At 29.0% G+C, this 25,365-nt stretch overlaps 1 protein-coding gene across 3 annotated transcripts; it reads right to left on the minus strand.

Moving 5' to 3' along the window:
- Positions 1-3,541: 3,541 nt before the first annotated feature.
- Positions 3,542-18,981, minus strand: LOC133326187 (protein Malvolio). Of its 3 annotated transcripts, none has more exons than XM_061534864.1 (11): positions 18,749-18,981; positions 18,483-18,667; positions 18,229-18,393; positions 18,010-18,148; positions 15,809-15,964; positions 15,564-15,722; positions 15,060-15,496; positions 14,509-14,624; positions 13,885-13,976; positions 12,649-12,719; positions 3,542-3,638 (listed from the first exon to the last, which is right to left on the minus strand). In XM_061534864.1, the coding sequence occupies exons 1-11, from the start codon at positions 18,950-18,952 to the stop codon at positions 3,584-3,586; spliced, it is 1,779 nt and encodes a 592-aa protein (XP_061390848.1). In that variant the 5' UTR covers positions 18,953-18,981; the 3' UTR covers positions 3,542-3,583. The 3 variants fall into 3 exon arrangements, with proteins under 3 accessions (XP_061390848.1, XP_061390849.1, XP_061390847.1); XM_061534865.1 differs by lacking the exon at positions 3,542-3,638 and adding an exon at positions 6,014-6,047; XM_061534863.1 differs by lacking the exon at positions 3,542-3,638 and adding an exon at positions 8,471-8,593.
- Positions 18,982-25,365: the final 6,384 nt, after the last annotated feature.

Raw genomic sequence — 25,365 nt, forward strand, 5'->3', positions numbered from 1 at the left:
TTCAATACAATTGGAATTAATTGCAATAAAATTGAATAAGAAAAATAAAACCTTTTTATTGTCAAACAGGAATGGATTAAATACTTCATGTTAGAATTCAAAGTAGTTTTTCTTCCACCCGATATAAACATTTTATAATAATTCACTCAATGGCCCTTCCGCCTATAACCCCGCGGAAAATGTTTCAATACTATAAACAAACAATTATTTATATATTGATTTTGTTTTAAATCTTTACAATTATTATTTATTTCCTATAAACAAAATGATACAATTCCATTTGCATATATGTAATTATTTTTTTTTTCTTAATTTTAAAAACTAATTAATAATAATATTTATTAATAAAAATTGATTATAATTAGTTATTGGTTGTGGATTCTATTATTGGCGTTATAATTATATTTTTTATCGTCTATTAGATTAGATCATTGATTAAATTATGGAAAATATTATAACGAAGGAATTTTAAATTGAATGTAAGGAAACAGTTGTTGTTGATTTTATAATTTCACAGCCTTTAATCTATAAAAAATTGGGAAAGGGAATGTGTGAATTTCTTTAAAATTAGGCAGTTATCTCAAAAAGTTAAGTTTTTTTGTGTTTATTTCTATAACATAATCTATTGTCTAAATAACTATCAGTTTTCATTATTAATTGTTATCTTTAATAGCAAACCACTTATATAAAATTTAATTTTGAAGTAGGCATACACTTAACTTTAATAGAATTTCTTCTTATATTATAATTAATGTGACATTGATTGGATTAACATGAAGAAAATAATAATCAGCCTTATTCCGGACATAAATTCACCGTGAATTTTTTCTCTTTTCCCTTTAAAGTTATTCTGAATCAGAATTCGAAGCAAATTGTTTCGAATTTTCACTTTCTGCTGATTCTGAATAAAGTTCGAAAGCGAAAAATTTCGCTTTGGGGAAAAGTGTGTTATCTTGAAGTAAAGGGAGTGGGAGAATGTGATCACATTTTGTGCGAAATTTTTCGCTAATAAATTTAAAGGGAGCTGACTACAAAATTATAAGTATTAAATATTTTTATGAAAAATATCTCCACCATAGTTATTCTATGACTATTTTGAATAGTATAAATGGTTGTATGCATATTTTCAATTGAAAAACAACAAATAAAATGTCATTAGAAATCCTATTGATAAAGATGCATGCTCAACCAAATATTGCCACGGAATGTATAAGGGTAATAAGGAATATTTAAGCCGAGTTTGATGCAATTTGGAGGCGAAATAAATATATTTTGTGTGAGGTTCTGTCTCTCCAGAAAAAAATATTAAAAATTATGGAAAACAACATAGCCAACTTTGCCTGATGAGCCGCTTACCAACGGCTAAACGCGTAATGGTGGGTGCGTAGGTTCTATCTCTGGCTTTCTTTCCATTGCTGAACTTCGATCACTTATCACAACTTCAAAGAGAAACCCCGAATCAAATCATAGAATTATGTTCGCCTTAGTATTGGAGAACTCAAATATACAATAAAAAGGCTACAAAAAATAATTTTTATTTCAAATTTATCGTCTACATGATATAAGGGACAAAAAAAGCAGGAGGAGAGAGAATGCCATAAAAAATTTGGCCACTTTAAGAATTTGGGGAGATAAATATCGAAATTAAATAAAATTATGTAGCGAAATAATAAACTGCGAATTAATTTAACCCAATCGCAGATTTCTTCCCATTATTCGTTGTGTCTTTGACATCGTTCATCGTAATCTGTTGTAGTCGTTGGACTAAATTTCATCAAAACAATAAACAGGTGTTCCACATATCGTTGTATGTTGCCACATTTTCAAATTCTAGTTTATTTTATTTTAATTACGAATCAGTTTTACAGCGGATTCTTGATATTTCACATTTATATTGTTGTAATGTTTAAATAACAATAAAAAGTAACAATTAAAAAATCCACAAATAAAATATTGAAACCTATTATAAAATTAAATTACAATGGGGCAACACACATTACAATTTAAATTACAATATGGCACCACGAATCTTTTTTCAACCACCATTTTCGAAAATTCCCTCTTCAATTAGAATAAGGCGGGAATGTGAAAGCGAAACATTTTTCACAGGCGAGATCTCTTCCTAGCGAATATCCAGAATAAGGCTGAATACCTTCTTAAGTTTTTCTACAGAGAGTAGACCTTTCACAGATGAAACAATTTTATATGAAGGACTTCTAAATGTTCCAGATACAAGATTTTATAAAGGTTTATGCAGAAGTCAGTATGTTATTTGTATAAAATTTCCATAGGTATTCTATACATAGGTGTTAGTGTTCGTTAGAAGAGTAGGTCTTCTATAATTACAATATCATCTATAGGTATTCGATAAACAAAATACCGTCTATTCTTCTTGTTCATATATAGGGTCTTCTATAGATAGAAAATATTTTAGTAGAAAAAATGGAAAAAATCAAGAAAATTAAATAAACATTTTGATATATAATTTCAAATATTACAATGCAGCATTTTATTCAAGAAGGTGATACTGAGAGACAAAAATAAGAGTATTTGAAATAGTTTGTAATAATTATAAAACAAAAAAAAACATTATAGAAAAAGAGAGCAAAAATAACAGTTTTCACAATAAAAATTAAAAATAAATGAAAGCAAATTATAAACATATTTGGAATTTTTGTACATAAGCTATTAAATCTTTCAGCCGATTAATTAGACATATATTGCACATTTCAATTATTATATGATTCTATAAAAAAAATGGCTCCAATTTTGTATACAAGTGTTTTTTTTAACATATACATTTTCGTTTTTTAATAGGATTCAATTATAATACAAACTGGTATTTCAGATAACAAGGCAATGAATATAATACAATCGACTTCAGATCTTCAGAATTTTATATCGACAATATTTAAATCTATAACTCGATAAAACAAAAAATAAATCACAATTCTAATAAAATTTAAAAACACAACTTTTCGATACTTTATAGCCAAATAATACTTTTAAAAATATATTTTCAATTTAAATGAACTGAATGCACCAAAGGGGATTGTATGACATACTCATTGCTGTTTCTTTTTTTATTTCAATTAGTCTACTTAAGTATTTATGAAATCTTGAACCACTAGATTTAAAAATTAGCACGATTAGCATACATATGTATATAATCTTACACGGTGTATTTTCAAAAATCTAGGGCTTAAGGTTGATTTTTTTACTTCTATTATTCTAAGTTTTTTATGAGAATTTGTGATGCGATTGTGTGTATGTCTGTCTCTTTTAAAACTTTGGTGTAAATATGTATGCATGTAATTTCGTAAATGATCTATACAACAATAATATTTAAAATACATTTAAATATTTCTATTTTTGATGTTTGGAATATTTTTGTTAATTTCAATTTCAGTTGATGTTAGCTAAGAACACTACTTCGAGTGATGTCCTCATCAGCATGACTGGAATGGAATTGTGAATGAACCTCAACATCACATCGGTATTGGGTTTGATTGAAAATTTGGAAATCTTCATCGTTTGAATGACTGCTGCTGCTATCATCGGTATCGGCACCACACAATAATGGCTACGCATCTTCTTCGTTGTTGATATCAACTTCGGTATCGGGATTTGTAGATATTCTGCAAAAAAAAAATAGAAACAAAGCAGGTAAATATATTTGCAAGTATAATATGAAATATTAATAAATTTAATTTTTAATTGAATACTGGCTGAGCACACGCATTAAAGCTCTCTTTATTTAGACGTTATTTTATAAACTTCTTGTTTAAGAACATTTTATCTTGTTATAAAGCTTGCGTGTTAGTAGTCATTATTTTTATATAAGTTCAAACGAAGCTTTAATTAGTATAACGCAAGCTTTTATCTGTAAATACAGCTGTGTTGCCGTTTCTGCGTATTATCCGTAGAAAATCGACCAAATATCTCGTTCAAAGAAATTAATATTTTTTATTAATAAAAAGTAAAAAAAAGCGAACTTCTTCAGAGAAGTCACTAAAGAAATAGAATCTCGAATGAAAGCACTCTCTTTATAATTTTAACATTAACAAAATTTAATTGAATTTCTGAACACAATTTTACACTCATAATCGAACTGTAGCGTTAAATTTATTAGGAAATTCAAGAAAGAAAGAGTACCTAAACGAACAAAATCTGCAAATGATACTAATTCACAAAATCTCCAAACTAATGAATTGTTGGGTCTAAGACCGAAGCGTTAGAATGCGTCCAATTTTTAATCAACGGTATATTTGAAGTCGCGAAAAATATCACTACTGTTCAGACAACCGCACCAAGCGATCCAAATCAGTCAATTTCAGTAAATTCTCAAGAAATGGGGCTCATCCAGGACACATTCAGCCTTATTCTAGATATTCGCTAGGAAGATATCTCGCTCGTGATAATTGTTTCGCTTTCACATTCTCCTCTTATTCTGAATGAATAGGGAGAAGCAAGAAATGCGAGATGCGGATTCGAATTTTCGACAATTGCCATATTGTAATTTAAGTTGTAATGTAAATTTATTACCGAAATTTATCGCACAAAATGTCATCACATCTCCCACTTCATGTAATCCAGAATAACTAGTTTTTCCCCAAAACGGATTTTTTCGCTTTCGAACTTGATTCAGGAAAATGAAAATGCGAAAAAAATCGGTGCGAGTTCTGCTTCAGAACAACATGAAAGGGAAGAGCGAACAAATTCACGGTGAATTGATGTCCAGAAAGGTTGCAGATTTTGGAATAATTCAGCCTTATTCTGGATGTCAATTCCACGTGAATACGCTCTTCTCCTTCGACTTATGCGGAACAACAATTCACAGCGAATTTTTTTGGTAGAATGAGAAGACATTTTGTTCGAAATTTTTCGTTAATAAATTTAAAGGGAGTTGATTACAAAAACATAAGTAATAAATATTTTTATGAGAAATATCTACACAATACTTATTCTATGACGATTTAGAATATTCACACCTATTCCGTATGTCGTCGTCGACACAAAACTACGTCGAAGAGAGTCGTCTTTTGCAAATTGGTATTCTCTATGTCGTTGTCGACATTTATCGATAACTATTGAAACTTTTTTGGTATTCCGTAACAAAGTGTGACGACGACGACGATGTCGAAGATTTCTTCGTCATAGTTTTTGTTGACGACGGATGATGACTGGACAAGAACAGGACACATCATTCTAGAATCTATTCAATACGTAATGCAAATTAAAGTGTAAATAAAGACAAATATATGGGATCTATATATAAATCTGAACTGATTTTGACCAATATCAATAAGACTCGTCTATGTGCCAAATAAAATTTCATGCCAATTGGATGGATTTTTCGAAATTTCATCCCGTTCGGATCATAATGGTGTCATGTAACTTGTTTAATATAATACATGGATAGATGGATATGCATAAATCGACTGAAAAATAATTCTATGTATATACTAAAAGGTAACTATGGGTCTATCTCGTTTCTTTTTGGATGTTGCAAACACATGTACCAAGACATAATGTCCTGTGCCACGGTGCGGTGAAGGATACAAACACATTTTTGCACAAAAATATCAAACAAAATAAACAGCTGACCACAATTTTAGAGAGGTGTTTTTTTTTTTTTTTTTTGATATTATCGATAAATAGTCGATATCGTCACATGAGTGTTACAGAATACCAAATCAGTGTCGAAGTGATGTCGATGTCGTTGCGAAGTGATGTCGAAAGATAGATGATGATCGGAATAGATATGTTAATATATGGTAAAACTCTTTTCAAGAAATGTGTTGCCCGCACATTTGAAATCGCGCCAGAGCTCGCTCTAATTTATATTCATAAATACTTACGTTAATATCATTATATTTTTTAATATTAACAAATTAAATAAAACAATTGACATATTAACATTTTTGTCTACTCAAAAGTAAATAAAAGACAACACTACAATGCAGCGATTATAAAAAATATACAAGTTTATTTTTAATAAATTCAATGTATTTTTACAAAATTATTCAAATAATTCATAAGCAGGGCTAAAAAAGGAACAAAAACAACAATAAAAAATTGTAAATAATAAGTAACTAATGGTTATAATGTCGTGTGATGTGGTAAATTTCTCAAAAGCAAGAAAATTAAACTACAAAGTAGGAATGTTGACAGACAGTGAAAAACATGTATGCGATTTAAAGCAAGGTTTTTTTATAATGGAAAAGGGGGAAGTTTAAGAAACATAGCACTACTAATGTAATTAATTATGAAATCTGTTTCTGTTAAATTTAAAAGGAAAACACCTGAATACCTCCACCATAAATAAATGGAATGACACAAATAAAAAAATATTTTTTAATGGAAATAAATATCTTCTAATTTTAAATATACCGCCCAATCATGAATACCAATTCCGTAAACTATCAGCCTTATTGTGGATACTCACTAGCGAAAGATCTCGCTTGTGAAAAAATTTTCGCTTTCACATTCTTGCCTTATTCTGAATGTGAATAGGGAGAAGCAAAAAATGCGAGATGTGGATTCGAATTTTCGTTGAAAAAAGATTCATGTTGCCATATTGTAATTTAAGTTGTAATGTGTGTTGCCTCATTGTAATTTAATTTTGTAATATTTTTCAATATTTTATTTATTGATTTTCTTTTTTAAAATTGTTACTTTTCATTGTTATTTAAACTTTATAACAATATAAATGCGATATATCAAGAATCCACTGTAAAACTGCTTGTAATTAAAGGAAATTAAAGTTTGAAAATATGGCAGCATACAACGGCATGTGAAACAGCTGTTTATTGCTTTGATGCAATTTTGTGCAACAGATGCAACAGATTAATAATAAAAGAACATTTTTTATGATGGCAAAAGCCGCATTGAAGGATGCCAAAAACACAACGTATAATGGGAAGAAATCTGCCAGTGAATTAAATAAATTCGCTGTTTATTATTTCATTACATAATTGTGTGCCTTTTTAATTAATTTCGATATTTTCAGTCTTATTGCGTCTCCCTATGTGAACGAGAAAAATGTTTTACATGCGAGATATCTCCCTAGCGAATATCCAGAATACGGCTGTATGTTTCTATTCCCTATTAATATCGTTCTAATTTCATTTTGGAATAAAAAAAGACACAGGTCTGGCGAAGAGTCCCACATCGGATCAATTAAAGTTCGAGCACAAGCAACAATGCACAATCATAAATCCCAAATTTTCTCCCACATAACATTCTTATGGGATTGTACGCCCTTTTGCAATAACTCAATTGCACTGGAAGCTCAATGAAGACTGTTGCTGTCCCATTTAACACCTAAAGTCATGATTGACACCGGATTTACTCACTGAATCAGTCAGTCTGACAATCGATAACGGAGTCTAACAACAAAATAAATCCTAGATTCTTCTTGAATGAAATAGAGTAATTTTAAACAAAGCTTTCAGCCAAAGGCTTTTTTTAAATTCGCCTCATTCTTTAAAGAAATTCATACAAGACCGCAAGATTTGGTAAAGTAAATCAAATTTGTCTTCTATACACATAGTCGTCTATGGACATCAAAATTCGGCATATAGCGCTTTTAGAGAAAATGAAGAAACTCGAGATCGTCTATATAGCATGCAAGTACCCCTCAGTTTTACTCGTTAAAAGAATTCATTTAGGTAGGTAGATTTGTAGTAAAGATTATATGTTCTAGAAAACACAGTGTGTTTTTACACTTCCCCTCAGAAGTTACCACTTCTTCTGCTTCTCACGTGAATTGAAATTTTCTTCTGTACAACCATAAAATAAACGTCAACATGGTAATTTGCAGAAATTGCGATTCCATACATGCCCGATAGTTTTCAAATTTATGTATTCCATTTTCATTATTCCTTCAAAGTCCGAAGGTACTCCTATACTTTACCATTCTCTCTAAAATATATATTTGGTGCTTTGGTTTGTAAAATCGTATTCAAAAATTCATATCGGTTTGATTATTGCCGATTAGATTTCAAAGACTGAAGACATGAACTTCTTTTTGAGATTTATAGGTCCCCCATACCATTAAAGACCTATTTTTCTAAGACCTCAATTTTCTATAATGTTTTCATAATTTCTGATTAGACTTCAAAGACGCTTCACGATCCCCTCAATATCCAGTCGTATGTCACATCTTGATTTTTAGTATTAATGAGAATATATTTTAATGACCATGTACAAATTAAAACCACAATAACCAAATAATTAATTATTTATTAACAAAATATAAGAAGTTTGTTCTTAATCAACGTATTACTAAAATTAAGTACCCCAAATTTTATAACTATGTACTTATGAACTACTAAAAAAATATAATATACAATTATGAATGGACAAGGAACGGAAGCAAAAAAATACAAATTTTATAAAATATTTAATCATATGTATATGTGCGAATTAAACAAAGCTTTATACAAAGAAAAATTGTATATTTAAATTGTAATAAATTATTAAATAAATATAATCACAAGAGAAATATAAAATAAATAATAAACATTTTCAATAATTTCGATATGATAACGAAAATACCGGTATGCCACTGTCATGTAATGACAATTCACTATAAAAAGTGTTATTTTTTTCAAATCCATGAAGAGATATGGTATTTAGCGATGAAGCGGTGGTTGATGATGATTTCCCCCCGAAAAATGAATATTTAAATTATGGCCATTAACAATTTTGTTTATTATGTAAACCATACATGTAATGTTGATCGATTCCAAAATCCGTACAATTGTTTAATCCACAAACATAAGATGATCCAATACCCATTGAATGGTTTCCATTTGATCAAACAGAAAAACCCCAATTATAATTGATTATTTGTTTTTTTTTTTTTTTAATTATTAAATTAAATTGGATGGTTTTTCCAAATTGCCATCAGAGCACAATCCGTTTGTTTCGTTTTTATTTTTTTTTTAATTTATATATGGCACATGACATTGTGCGGCAGCCAGCATCAGGTCCAGATGATTTAATATCAATTATGGTGGTTGTTCATATATCGTTGTATATATATCGAAGATGTTGAAAATATAGAAAAATCAATAAATTTCTTTTTGTGCTTTTTTTCAATATTTTTTGATTTGATGCCAACAATAAACATAGATTAGAGACACTTGTTTTTCACCATCTGGCTAATTTTTGTTTTTTTTTTTCTTTTTTATATAAAATATAATTTATTAGATTATAATAGTAGGGTAATGGGACGTTCAACTAGCACTTTTGAAATCTTTGCAAATTATAAGAAATACTTTTTGTTTTAATTTTTAGTTGTTATTAGTTTTCCACAGACAAAAAAATACGAATTGTATTTTGTTGTTATTGTTAAAACACATATTTTGGGGGAAGATTATTGGTATTGTGTGTTGTTCAATTCCATTACAATAACAAATTTCATAGACAATTTGTTTGCCAAAAGGGAATGTATTTTTTGTGTTGTAGTGTTGAGTGATTTTTGTTTTTGTCCATTTTCCAAAATGTTTTCAACGGTCATCGTCATTAGAGAAATTTTGAATTTCGATTTAGCAGTCATTATGGCCAAATTGTGTATAATTTCAATCAATTTATGGAGGAGGCACACACCAAGATACCGTCACAATACACACAGGAATACAATTAAAACAGATAAAAAACAGCAATACAAAAAAACAAAATTGGACAACAAATGTTTTGTTGACATGAAACAGAAAACAGAGAAATATATATTTAATAATTAATTATAATTGAAAGTATATAAAAAACATGATAATACACACATAAACATAAGTTAAATGTAAGGAAAAGCCAAAACCATTCAAAAGTTTTTTTTTGTTCGTTTTGAATTTCACATAACACTAACCGTAAGAAGTATTTATACACTAAACATTGAAGAAATGGAAAGTGGATATAGGATTTGAATTATAATATCAGAATATTTGAATTAAGTTGTAGTTTCTTTTTTAAATTCCATATATCCTACATACTATACTCCAAATCCACCAACCCTATATTCCCAATGTTTTGTTTACCATGCATAGTAGTTCCTATACAACTCAAATAATTGGGTATTCATGCATTCCAAAATAAAAATAAAAAATATTTTTCTATAGATTTAAGAGAAACGTATTGTAAGTATAATCCCATGCAACATTCCTTTTGAATCCAGTCCTAGTCCATATTACAAATACTAGTTGCTTTAAAATATAATTTGTTTTCCAGAACTGCAATAATATTCTATGTTTCGAAATCTTTTTTGATTTTTCATTTACAATTTTAAAAAGATTCACCAAAGAACATACCACATTGATTTGATATTTTTGTTGATAAATTGAAGAGAACAAAATTTAAAAATTAAATTAAAAAACATTAACAATTAAATGTGGTTTCATTACAATATCCTTATTCTGGATATTCGCTAGGGAGATATATCGCTTGTGAAAAAATTTCGCTTTCCAATAGGGAGAAGCAAAAAATGCGAGATGCGGATTCGAATTTTCGAAAATGGTTGTTGAAAAAAGATTCGAGTTGCCATATTTTAATTTAAGTTGTAATGTGCGTTGCCCCATTGTAATTTAATTTTGTGATATTTTATTTATTGATTTTCTTTTAAAAATTGTTAATTATAAAGAAAATAAATTATGTGAAACAGCTGATTATTGCTTTGATGCAATTTACAACAGAATCCAAATAAAAGAACAAAGAAACGACGAATAATGGGAAGAAACATGCGAATGAATTAAATTAATTTGCAGTTTATTTTTTCACTACATAATTGTATGCCGTTTTATTTTATTTCCCAAAATTCTTCAAGTGGCCAATTATTTTATGGTATGCTGCTCCTCCTTTATTTCGTCCTATAAATCAGACACACGATAAATTTGAAAGAAAAAATTTTTATTTTATAGCTTTATTATTGTCCTTTCATAATTTTTATTTGAGTTTTTCACTGTTAAGCGGCTCATCTGGCAATTTTGGCTAAGTAGTTTTTCCATAATTTATACAAAATGAATTTATTTCGCTACCAAATTGCATTAAACATGTCTTAAATATTATTTAGCCTTTATAACTTCCGGGGCACTATTTGGTTGAGTTTGCATCGTTATCAATGGGATTTCCAATGATTTTGAGTTAAAAAAATATGCATACAACCATTTATAATATTCAAAATTGTCATAGAATAAGTATTGTGTATATATATTTTTCATAAAAATATGTTATACATATATTTTTGTTGTCAGCTCTCTTTAAATTTATTTGCGAAAAAATCGCACAAAATGTCCTGTAATCCAGAATAATTAATTTTTTCCCAAAGCGGATTTTCCGCTTTTGACCTTCATTCAAAATAAGGGAAAGTGAAAATACGAACAAATTCGCTGCGATGTCTGGTTCAGAATAACTTTAAAGGGAATAGCGAACAAATGCACGGCGAATTGATGTCCAGAATAAGGCTGTTTATGTTACTATGCATCAAATTTACAGTTCGGAGGATGTAGGTACAATATTAAAAGAACAGAGGCCGAAGCTATAAATTCTCACCCAAAGAAATACTTATTTCGAATAAGTCTGTATAATATCTCAAAATCTAATCAACGGATTTCAACAATTCCATTATTTCAAATGATCAGAAAAAAGTACAAAAGTTTACATGGAAAAAGTAATCAAATTAATTACAGCACGCTGTCATCAATTCTTGTGCGGATAAAACATACAAATAATTTATAAAGAGTATTAGGTTTGGATTTGATTATTGTTTCAATACCACCCATAAAACAAAAACCAAGTAATTAAAAAAAAAAAAAACATTTTAAATAATACACAAAATTAAAATAATACACAGCGTTAAATATTAAAAAAATAAGGTTATAATATTTTGTACTTATTTCCATATACATAAAGCACATATATATACAAAGCAGTTAGATATACGATATTACACTATATAATTATTTTTATAATGGTATTTACATTTACTACTTTTACATATTACTAAAAAAACTTAAACAAATAATTTATTAGCATAATTAGTTAAATATTAACAAAAAAATAAATATAAAATATAATATAATGTTTAAATTTTAATTATTTACAAACACTTGTTTAATTATTATGTTATTTGTTTATTGCCCTTTACAATTGTTTATTTTTATTTAGCTTGGGAAAGCATGTGGAGGAGTATTATGATGGGATTATTGGATTTTTTCCGATACGGTGGTAATGGAAGGAGGTGGTAGTTGTGATTGTGGTAGACTGTTAGGTATATTTGCATTTACTATTTCTATTGATACACCACTGTTAGAGAAAAAAATTAGGAAAATTTTCCAAGAAAATGTTGAAAAAATTAGTACAAGTTTACATGTTATTTCGGAGAAAGTGATAGTAGAAAAGACATACCAAGGAAAGAAGACAGAGATAAAAACTTAAAGTTTTAGTATTTATAGAGTTAAATTGTGGAGATTCTTGTTATAAATCTTTTAAGAACGAAAAAATGGTGCAAGGAAATTGGAAAATAAAAAATAATAGAGGTGCATTTGTTAGAGATTCAATAGAGTGCGTGCTCAGCCAGATTTGTTTGTTTTTTGTGTGTGTGCATATTTTTTGTGTATAAATAAGAGTTTTGTATAGATTCCGACTTACCTTGCATATGTGGAATTGGCATTTTTTATTGAAAAACTATTTTGGCTTGGAAGTACCCATTTTTGGACCCACTGTAAATATAAAAAAGAAACCATTATGTTAACTTAATTAGATAAGCAAGGATATTGGGTTATAATAAATATTTCAATTCAATAACAATTAATAAAATTAAAGATATACACTTTGGATATACAACAGTTCAGTTGAAAAGTCCTGGTCTGACCTGTCGATTGCAAAGTCTTACCCTGACTACATAAATTTAAGCTAGTCCTTCATCATTTCACATCCTCGGATTTTTAATTTCATTCGAGTCGAGTGATATTGATATTTAACATTAGTGTTACCATGCTCTGTATATCCGCCGTTCTTATTACTGATATTTTACCTTGAAGTACAAAATATGCTGTCAACATTGTATGCCTTTGAGGGTTTAAATAAAGTTTGAATTATAATTCTTTGAAAGAAAAATACAAATCATACTAGAATATTGATAATAGCATTTAAGTATTCTTCATTGTTGAAACTAGTTGTCTAACAATATTTGTTATACCTACAAACGTCTATCAATTCAAATGACAACTTTAAAATCTTCCAGATATTTTGTAATTTTATGATATACAACCAGAATCGAAAGATAATAAGAATTTTGTTATCTATCTACGTGATTGTCGGGGCGAATGTGCAAAAAAATGTGTAATACCTCAAATAAATGTTGTTGTGAACGATAGCAACAATTAGCACGTTAGTTTAATCAATACCCTTTTGAGATTGAAGTTGTCAAATTGTTTTAAAGTAGACGATTTTTGAGTCATAAAAAAATCAAAGGAATCCCCCTTCATAAGTATGGGTACTGATAAAAAATAAATACTTTTTTGGTATGGCAACAGAAAAAAAAATTATGAAACTGTATTCACATAAAACTCATAATTTTAAAGTTCATTAAACTGCTGAACAAAAATGGAAGACAAAAGAAAATTTTGAAAGAACTAATCCACTCTGACTGGCATACATAAGAACATTGTTTAATAGCAACAATGCCGCCGACAAGGAGGGGAATTTCAAAATAACATTTTTTACGTTTTGCATAATAATAAGCTCTAGTAGCCGAAACTCTTTCACAAAGATACGAAATACGCTTTTCCCAAATGCTGGGCGTCTTAGTGTACATACGATAATTGTAATAGAATTTGGCATAGAAAACAAATAGATTTTATATATGTGAACAAAAAAACTTACCCGATTATTCATAAAGCTTTTATTGCCCATGCACGCAATCATATGTATCACAAGATATAGATTAAATAATAAATATAAAATGGCAAATATACCTGTAAAAAACAATAGTTGATATTAAAATTTACACTTGAATGTATAAGAGGAAAAGAAGAAATGCCAAAAAAGTAATCAAAAATCACAATTATATGTTTTAATATGTTTGTTAATAAATATGAGTCATTTTTTTAATTTCAGTAGAAGAATAGCGTATTAGGCTATAAGTTCAATTTAATTCAGTTGTGCAGATTCTTTATAATGAAAAATCGACAAAAATGATTCAAATCTTAATGTAAAATTTCTTGAAATCGGGGTGTCAAACCCTATAAACAAGGTTCTTTCAAGACATTTACACACCAAAAATATATATAAATGAGGTATATCTCAGGTGGTGAAGATATTTCGTTTAGTATTCGTTTTATTACAGCAATTTTCATTCTCAATGATTCTCTTACACATTTGAATTACTTCACTTTTATTCTCAAAGATTCTGCAAAACGTCTAAAATGTTATAACAGATATCTTATTAGATTGTTCATCAGTTTTTTGGCATTTCATTACTTTCAAAATTAAAAAATGAGTACTTACAGACTACAGCTAAAACACCTCCTTCAATACTTAAAGCTTCAACTTGATTTATAACAAAATATAAATTAACAGCTATAACAACTATAGTTAATAAAATTGAAACAACTTTATTGCCTCTGTAAAGAAAAAAATACACAAAAATTATATTATTAATGAATTAAATTATTAAATTAAATATTAAAATAAAAATGTCAAGGTAATTGCTTTGGAAACTTTCATGATGAAAATGAATTCGATACAATTTGTCATGAAATCTCCGAAACTAGACACTCATTCTTTATTTATTTTCAAAACAAAATAAAAGTTTATTTTTACATGGAATTATCAAACAGTCTCATAGTGATCTTAATTTTCAAATTAATTTGTAAGTCAAAATATCGAAATGTTAAGAAATTAGAAAATATGAACTACCCCGACATTAATTAGTTTGCATTATCGAGAGTTCAATGTTTTGAATGTTCGCATTTATCGAGAATTCACCGTATTAGATTTCCATTTCAAATCGTTATGACAAATGAAATATGTTTCTGTCTGTAAATTAAAATACTTACACTCCATTAACAAATTCACCCATAATTGCTGAACACGATGTAAATGCTATTGTTGGTATGGCAGCAAATGGCAATTGCAATGACATAACTGCATTCAATATATCATTCATATTAGTTAAATCTTCCATGCGACTAAAGAAAGCCAAAAAGAATGTGGGAATAATGGCAATGAGCCGAGTGAACAAAACACGACGCCATCTGGGCCATTGCAAATTCAAGAAACCCTCCATCGAGAATTGACCGGCATATGTACCAGTCATTGTCGAACTCTGACCAGCAGCCAAAATGCCAACACCCCAAATATACATGGCGGCAGCACCGAATGTACAACCCAAAAATAAGCCACCTTTATACAAATCGGCATCAATGATTTCGGTATTATTGCCAAATGAGATGACGGCATCTGCGTACATTGGTTGATTTTCACAGACTTGTAACTGTAGGAGTAAAAATAATTGAATTGAAGTGATTCTTGCAAATCATGGTGGCATTATATCAACTTACCACATCAGCATTTGTTTTACCAAACATTCCATGGGCAAATACCGATACAACAAACAAATTAATAATGAAGGAAACGAACAAAGCCACTGAGGCTTCAATGAAAAAATAAAAATTGGCTTCACGAACTTTAGTTGGCTGACGACGATCAACATCACGAGACTGTAAAAGAAAATAAATCAATATTTAAATTTTATGAATAATTACAGATAAATATAAAATCTCATGTTTATCTTTGTCCGACATACCTTAACCAAAGCGGAATGCAAATATAAATTATGTGGCATAATAACAGCGCCCACTACACCTACTGCCTGCAGCAAAACTTGTGAGTCGCAATCTTTACACCAGGGTATAAACATACCCTCCAACACTTCGCCTTGATTGGGAGCCGAAACAACATACTGGAAAAAGAAAGAAGAAGGACAGGTGATAAGTAGGTATATGTAGGAAATTAAATTTATATAAATATGGATACAAGGGTAATACCACAGAATCTTTATAAGAATGTATTAATTATATGATAACTATATTATTTAATATAAATACAGTTATCTGCCTTTTTTAATACTTGTCACTATGATATATTCAGGAAGTGCCAAAAATTGTTTATTTTACTTTTCCATAAAAAACTTCTAAGAAAATACTAGATTTGTTTAATCATAAAATCCAAAGAAAAGAGTAAACATTATTCACGTAGACGATAAACCTCTGAAGTGGTTGACGCGACAACTATAAAAAAGTCAGTTAAAATATGAGGCAAGTGTCATAAATTTCACGAAATCAAACAAAACTACTGGGTAATTATCTCAAGTGTTGCTTCTCTGCCACGAGAAAAGGAAACAACCCGTACACATTCACACCCACTGTAAATATTTGAGCAATAAATGAAGAAGATTGTGACATATATGTACATATTTACAATATGCAGGCAGATAACTAATGTGATGAGTTTAGAATTGTTTGTATACCGTCTATACAAGAATAACAAAAAGAATAACTGAAAATGAAGGTCAACATGAGGCCAATATAGATTTTAATATACTATAGCGTTTGTTTTTAGTTAGTGTAGTTAAATTTTTTTATAGCTAGATCGAAAATTGGGTACCCTATAATTTCTTTGATTTCTGGGGACAAAAGAGATACTACCAATAGTAAAGCATATTTTAATTCAAAAAGCTTCCTCCGTTGATATTCATTTTGAAAAATATGAATCTAAAATAACTCTTTATGGCGTTACAAACGTTTGAATTGAAATAAATATACTCTCCTTAGACCCAAAGTAATGTAGTGGGTATAAAAAAACAATAGATAAGAATGTTTTATAGATATTTGTATGTGTATGTAGCACAAGTGATGAATGTAAATTTTAATATGTGTCTTGCTTTCTGTGATGTGCATTTCCCTTTCGTTAAATAAACAAAACACACAAGCTACAAGACATCCGCAATAAATAAATAACAGCTTTTTCCTGGAAATTTTCTGAAGTATGAAGCACATCTCAAACAAATTGAAAGTGAACCCCCTAAAAGGGAAAAAAGTACAAGATACCCACAATTAAATATATATGTGTAATTTGGATTAAGATATAGATATATAACATATTTCTATATCTTTTTCGACAGTTTTCAACACATTTTAAACGTATGTTATTTTAAAAGACAAACAACCATTAATTAATATCTTCTAAAAACTTGAATTTTCATATATATAATTTCGGCTTCTCTAGGTATATGTTCAAAATTCTTCCAAACCATTGTCCATTCTATTTTTTAATCTCTATACGTGACTAACAAAATCAAATCCTTTGGACATTAATTTTATAATCTTTAGTGAAAGCTTCAATAAAATTCTACTTGTGCTAGGTGTCTGGTATTTGAGTGCCATATTTTGCCTGTGATTACATACTCTCAACATTTCTTATCATATGTTTTCATCTAATCATAATTTATAATTCATCAAATTACAAAAGATTTACTACAACATTCATTAAATCAATTTCTCAGCTAAATCTGCCTTTGTGGGATTGTTCTTATTGTACAAATAAAAAGACTTGCTATAATTTCACACATTCTGAAAATATAGAACAATGGCAAAATTAACAGATATCATCATCATAAACAAACATACAAATACAGTAGAACCTTTTTAAAATAATACGAATCCAAAACCTAGATTATTTACTAAATCTAACCTCTCAATGTTTGGCAAATACATTTTAAATTTGCTCATGCTACTAACATAATGTTTCCACTGCAGATAAGTCGCGACACTGAATCAATGAAAAACTCATAAATAAAATAAACAAATATTTAGACTAAAATTAAAACACAACACATAAGCAGCGAACTGCGAACAAACACCTGTATCAAGACAAACAAACAGGCAAATTTTCACAGAATCAAATGCAATTCCATTTGATAAGACCTCAAGACAACACAATACATACCTCATAACCAAATGTCACAGCCATCACGGTGATAAGAAGACCGAATAGAAATTCAAGTTTACGTAGACCGTACTTATCTAAGAACAAAAATGTAAATGTGTCCACTATGGTTATCAATACACCGCCCCACAAAGGAATGCTGCAATGGACAGAAAAAGAAGAAGATGAAAATATGACTAACTTCAATTCAATTCAAAATAAATTATTTCATTCACTTACACTTTATTGGATAGTAAATATATTGCAACAGCGGTACCTATGACCTCTTGCATATCAGATCCAATGATTGCAATTTCAATCATTATCCATAATATAAAGCGTGGCACTTTTTTATATTGACGATAGCACATTTCAGCTAAATGTAGACCGGTTACAACACCCAATCTTTATTGTTGTGACGGATAGAGGGAAAGAGAAAGATAATTTACATTAATTGTTTCTTTCTTAATGACATTAGTAGTTCGGATGCCTACCTTGCAGCCAAGCGTTGCATCAACAAACCCAACACGGTCGCCCACAATAGAACCCATAGAATTTTATATTTTGCTGCAGCACCACTTTGTAGATCAGATTCAATGTTACCCGGATCGAGATAGGCAATTGACATCAGAAACCCTGGACCAGTGAACGCCCATAATTTGCGCCAACTGAAACCAATCTGTGAGAATGCAAAAAAAAAATTAATAAATTATTTTCATCAAAAAAGAATTAAATGAAAAAAAAACAGAGTGTCACCTACCGATTCTGTTTCGGGTATAAGAACTTTTTCATCACTGAAATAGGCCTGTTTGGATTGACCCTTTAGATGTGTGGCCTCATTTGGTACTATCTGTTGTTGCAGTCGTGTTGTAGATGAAGGCACTCTGTTGCTGGCCAGATCATCTGCTGATGAAATGCCATTGTTTGGATCCTCATTTCGATTATATCCATCATTTGATGACATTCTTTTGGTGGGATAATCTGAAATAAAAAAAAAAACAAAACTAATTAGAATGATTTGTAAGAATGCTTTAAAATACATGTTGAATATATATTTTTTATTTTATTAAAAGAGTAATATTTTTTTAGGAAGAGGAAATGCCATTGTGATAAGAATAGTTTGTGTATTTTATAGCTGCTATTTTACAGTTACAACTACAAGAATAGCAAATGATGTTGTTTTTTAATGATAAGAAGAAAGTAGTTGATGTGGCATGTTCATTGATGTTGTCGGTTCTTATAAAGGCATTTTTGAAATAATTCAACCTTATAGGGGTATGATGTGGGAATTTCATTTAAGTTGACAATTTATTCTATACATGTCTATGCCTCACAGCCTATGAATTACAAAAACGACTAAGAACTGGAACCTCATGGAATTGAAGGTAATCAATGGAACTAATGAAAATTTAAAATAAAACCGTACGAATATTTTAATATTCGACATCTATTTGAGAATTGTTATTTATAGTATGAATCTCTGGAATCCTGATTTTCTGTTGTCATAAACTCTTATTAAATTCACAGTGGTAATGTTTTTAACTCTTGTTTTTACACAGAAAGAAAAATTCCCGTCTCAGGAAGATAATAAAATTTTTTGTTATCCAAAAAATCACCGACTTTAAAATATTTGTCTTGCTCATGCTTTGATTTTATTTGAATTGTGTGTTTAACAATAATAATAACTATTAAATTATATTATTTTACAACTATAAAGATATCTATATCTTCTGTGCACACGCAATATTCTCAATGTGTCAAGAAAGTGATTTTTTTATCTGCGGTTAATGACTAACAATCAACGACCAATCATAAAACAATTCACCTTTTGTTGACATTAATTCATATTTTTATTATATATAATGCATTGATTATCTCTTGAACATTTATTAATTGACAACCTAAAAGCATACATTATTTCAGCTACGAAATAATTAAACTTTTCTTATGTGCAAATAATTATAAAGAAACCTTAAATAAAAGTGGATTGGGGATCGATAATTTTTCTATCTAGTGTATTTACCAATTCCGGTTAATTTGGAAAATTTATTTCAACCTTTAAAAGTGTGATCAGTTATATTTTTGATATTCTATATACCTATGACCAAATGATTTCAATAGATCTCTCTACGATGATTTCAACATTTAAACAATATCTGTTATTGCCTATGATACATGTGTCAGTTTTTTTTTTTTTTTTTTTTTGTTATTGTCTTCTAAAGAAGACATCATTTTTTTATTCCAGATATCAGTTACACACTTACATCAAACAGCATATTCATTGTCAATGGCGTGGCTTCTACGAAGTAAGTTCATTGTAAGAAGACACCTTTATAAACAATCGAAATAGTGAGAGAAAAAACGTGTATGTGTTTCGTCATTTTCCGCTATTTATCTATTATTCGATTAAATTGTTTTCAAAAAAAAATACACTGTTCGACTTTTATATCTTGCGAAATTATGAAAAACAAATATAAGCAACAACAACTAGAAATAATGAAAAACATTAAATATATATATATATATATATATATATTTTAATTTGAAAACCAATAATTATTTAAACAAATGTATAATAACATACTAAGTCGGTTCCCGAATCTATAGAATCTACTATTTTTATTACGATATCGTAGAAAATAGTAAAAACTAGTAGATTCTTGCAGAACGGGAACAGACCAACTGTCATATACTTCTAAAAAAATTCCCAAGTTGAAAGCCTTATCCTCGTTTATGTATTACCTTATAAAAATGTTGTTAATTGTCTAAATGATTTTTCTTTTCTTGTTTTTGTTTAATCTGCCTTTTCGAGTGCTTTTAATTTACACCTTTATAACTATCAATTTTACAAAACCAAAACTATTAGTAACATATTTATAACAGATATTACATAAATATTAAAATCTCCCATGCTGAATTATTTCCTATCTCATAGATGCGATTATCCCAAATTTGTAATCAAACCTCGCTTAAGAGATAGCTTTGAAAGCCATGCGGTTAAATTGTTCAATGCATTATTTTTATTTATTGTTTGAAGACTTTTTGTAACGTAATTGATTTCGTAAGGAAATCAATGGCGCGACTAGCTGGTCACTTCAATAGCACTTGGCTTTAAGTGTTTGACAGACATTCTTGTTACTGCCAAAGATGGTACCACATTTGAAAATTGTAGCTTAAAGGCAAACGTGATTTTTATTCCCGAAATAGGCATAATATTAATTGTGTGGCATTAATGAAGTTTTGCAGCATGAACACCATTGGAGATTTTGTGGTTATTTTTTATTAATTTCGATTAAATTGTTCTTGACATGGCAATACGACGCAAGAAGAAAACTAATTTACGTGGAATAGGAAGAATTTGGTTTTAATGCAGTCAAGATATTCAGTTGTGTTGTTGGTGTTCAGAAACAATATCCAACCCAATGATTAAAAAAGTAAAAAGTTTCATTACAAATTTTATTCGCCTTACTTTAGTATGGAAACAAATAATAATTTGCTTAACTAAGATTCTGATTTTGTTGCTATTGAAACAGATTTAAAACAACTCCAATTGATTTAATTAAATCAATCGGAGTCGCCTTTTGTTTATATTTGTATGTCGGTTCGGTAAAATTTTCCAGACCAGGTCAAAAAAATGGAACACAACTCGGATAAAGATGTAATAACTTGAACCAGACAAACTCAGGTAATCTGGATGACACTTGTAATGTTTTCCATACTGAAATATTTGAAATCAAAATTACCTATATGAACACAAAGCTGGGAATATACTCACCAATATACCCCCAATAATATTATTTCATTTTGACATGAGTCTTAAATAGCGAAACAAATACATTTTTATCCACTCTATAACTTTCATAAAATAATTTAACATACCAGACTATAGCCGTGACATTTGTCTTGAAAAATCAATTCCTCATTGCTATAGATTTTCCTTTGTTCCTAATGGGGCATTGCGAAAATATTAATAAGCAATTTAACACATATTTTTTGTATTTCAAAAATAAAAAATGCAGGTTTGTAAGTATTCAATTTGTTGTTGTAATACAAAGCTGTTTCATAAAAAAAACAAAGGGCAACGTTTTTTTTATAAAAAATATGTAATTTCCCTTACACAGACATTTCATAGCACGTTGCTGCCGCTATTAGCCAGAGATTATTTTTGTCGGAACCTTTAAGAAATAATTTGTATGTACACTGAAAGAATATTTTGAATTGGACAGAATATTTTTTTATTAACAAATACAAAGATTATAAAAAAACTCGGAACTCCTAAATACTTTCATGTATAATTAAAATTTACAGTGATGTTTTAAAGCAAATATTTGAAGATTTTCTTCCAAACATCTAATTTTCAAACGTTGAATTACCGATCAACGGTATTGTTTGTTACAATATTCAAATAAAACATTTTTGATCGACATTAATTTTTCTCTGTGCATTATTGGGGAATAAAGGTTACAAATACAAAATATTCAAATCTTGATGATTCGTGCGAAACACAAAAATATAATAAAAAACAAAACACAAACGACAACAAAACCATCGCAAATTGTAGGTGTCCGTCCATTGACTTATTGATAAGACAATCAAACGAAACAACGCGATCACACAGACCAGAAAACCCCTTCTCATGACGGACGGGTTTAAAATAATTTTGTAACCCCCTTCACCACCTCTTACATGTTTTTCGTTGTTTGTATTCCTTTATTTTTCCTCCCATTCAGAGTTTTTTTGTGTTATTTTATTTATAGTCATCAAATCAATTAAAAATTGTTGAGTCCAAATTATTTGCAATTGTCAAATGAAATTTTTGCGTTTTTTGCATTTGTTGTTTTCGACTGTCTGACGGACTGGAGATTGGAGTGTGTGCATATGTACAAACAATTTATAAATTATTTTAATAAATTATTTGTGGAAAAACTTCAATAATCACTTAGAAAATTACGGCAATGAAGTCAAGCGTAAAAACTTATTGCAGTAGAAAAAACACCAGAAAAAGTTCAATTATTTCTAACACCAAGGTTGCAGTTATGAAAATAGCCAACAAACGACATGGTCGGTCGATTAAAGCACGGACTACATACATTCTGCTAATTTTTTGTTTACTGAGTATACAAATTATTATATGACCAAACTATTGTACAATACTAAAACTATTTTAATGGAAAGTTTTATTTTTTTTTAAATTTGAATTTTTTTACAGAAAATTCTAGTCAGTATCGGTACCACCCTAATATATGTCTATATATATACTCAATCAACTTGCATGCATTTATATCAATTCCATCAAATAATTATTTAGCAGTCAACTGTTTCGCCACCGTTTTTAATGTCTATCCAATAATAAATTGAATTGTTGAGGAAATTAGTGTTTTCAAATTTATTATTTAACGAAATAATCTCCTATAAACGCAACAATAAAAGAAATCGCCTGCATGTGTAAACTTGTCGTTGGTAAAATAATACAAAAAAGTCAATGTCAACAGGTATGTGAAAATTTAAAAATAAGATTTCCAAATGAATGTACATATCTATGTGATTTTCCCATTAAAAATCTTCTAATTGAGGGTTTTCAAAATAATGAAATATAAAAAATTATTTTACAGATCGAACGCAATGTTTTATAAAATCAGGACATCATTTGCAATGAAATTAAAATAAGATTTTTATTTGCGCTGGCAAATGAATACCAATGCTTGTTGAGGTTTTGTAACTTTGCACATAAATATTTGAAGATTTAAAAAGAAAGAAAAATAATTTACAAAAAATTTTTGTTGTTGTTTTTTATGATGAAAAAAAGTCCTTATGTTTGATGGCGGGCATGATAACTCGTCACTGGAACATCGGAATCCGAAAATTCCAACGGTGTTAGAAAGAGTACATATCTGGCTCCGATGAACTAGCATTTTTGTGTCAAAATTTGGAACCGATTGGATTATTAGTTTTTGAGTTATCGTACCCGCCATTTGTAAAACACTGCTTCGAGAAAAATGCGTTTAAAGTTTGAGAATCACTATTGCCGTCACTTGATGGGCTATATCTTCAAGAGTTCTTAAGATTTTCACTTGAAAATTTGTAGGGACATTCTAGAATTAGAGTAGATTCGAATTAAATAAAAATAACTGACACAGAGAATGAGGGGGGTCCCCTTAAATTTATATTTTTGTAAAATTTTTTCTGCTGAAAGAAGTTCAATATGAACATTGTATATTTGGAAATATCTTTACTACTAAACTTAACCTTACTCAATATGCTAAGGTGGGAGTAATTGTGAAGTCCGAATCTAATACGTCAGTGCTTTTCTAGATATACTCCCATATTTCTGTAGATGGTGAACATTTGTGTGACTTCAAAATGTTGTTGAAATATTAATAATTGCCGTTTTATGTTTAATATATGTAGCTAATTTTTATTAGTTCCGATTTTCGTAAATACAGACTTATCCCTTTTTCACGCTAGAGCAATAAATTTGTTTATTAAAAAAATATGCATCACATTCACAATTAGCATTAAAACCGGTTTCCCACATTTTCGAAGATCACCCAAAAATACAAATACAAAATACAAGACATTTTGCCCTCTTTATTTACAGGTTTTACTTTCAATGGCAACAAAACATAACCCGGTTTCATAATATGTCATCTGGCCTATTCAAATTTAAATATTTTTTAGGTAATCTAAATAAATCAAAATACAAAAAAACGAACATTTCTTTAAAAACAACAAATCCGATGTGGTGTGTAAACTATTTATTTCAAGAGCAAAATAATTATTAATTGGTTATTAAATTTAGTTGCCACTTTGAATAATTGTCAATAAACAAACATCAGTATTCAATATGAATCAAATCGACAAGTATTTTCAAGAAATAAAGAATGGAAGAAAACACACAAAAACATTGTACAATTCTTATCAGACAAAAGAAACAAAAACAAAACTGACAAGTTCATATTTGCCAATTACTGTGAGAGACGGGGACTGGGTGCAATGAGAAAATAGCTCATTAATGAATATGGGAGCTGAATGTAAACAAAGAGAAAATAACGTAACGTGGATATCTTGTGAATAGTCAGCCAGTAAATAAAAACGCAACTATGCTGTGCTGCAAACATTTACCATAATGTTCATATACAAAATTAATTAATTGGGCTTTAATGTTATTTTCTTTTAAAATAACAACTATTTTGTATTTTTATTTATACATAAAATAATAATTTTCACACGAACAATACGTTTACTTTTGTTTAATCATGAAACAAATAGAACACACACACCCTCTCTCTCTCTCCCAACATGCCAAAGAGAAAGAAAGTTATCAGAGAAAAAGAACAGTAGAAACAAAATCTCATATGCTGTTGGCATATCACACAC

The sequence above is a fragment of the Musca vetustissima genome, unplaced genomic scaffold (assembly GCF_032173495.1).
Source record: "Musca vetustissima isolate MV318-11 ecotype Yass unplaced genomic scaffold, APGP_CSIRO_Mvet_v1 utg14365, whole genome shotgun sequence".
Lineage (NCBI taxonomy): Eukaryota > Metazoa > Arthropoda > Insecta > Diptera > Muscidae > Musca > Musca vetustissima.

Excerpts from the sequence above, each read along its gene's own strand:
- LOC133326187 (XM_061534863.1), bottom strand. The coding sequence starts at position 18,952 with ATGTCATCAAATGATGGATATAATCGAAATGAGGATCCAAACAATGGC. Across the intron at positions 15,497-15,563 it reads GTAAAACAAATGCTGATGTG|TTACAAGTCTGTGAAAATCA; the intron begins GTAAGTTGATAT and ends TTACTCCTACAG. Across the intron at positions 14,625-15,059 it reads GGTGAATTTGTTAATGGAGT|AGGCAATAAAGTTGTTTCAA; the intron begins GTAAGTATTTTA and ends TTTTCTTTACAG.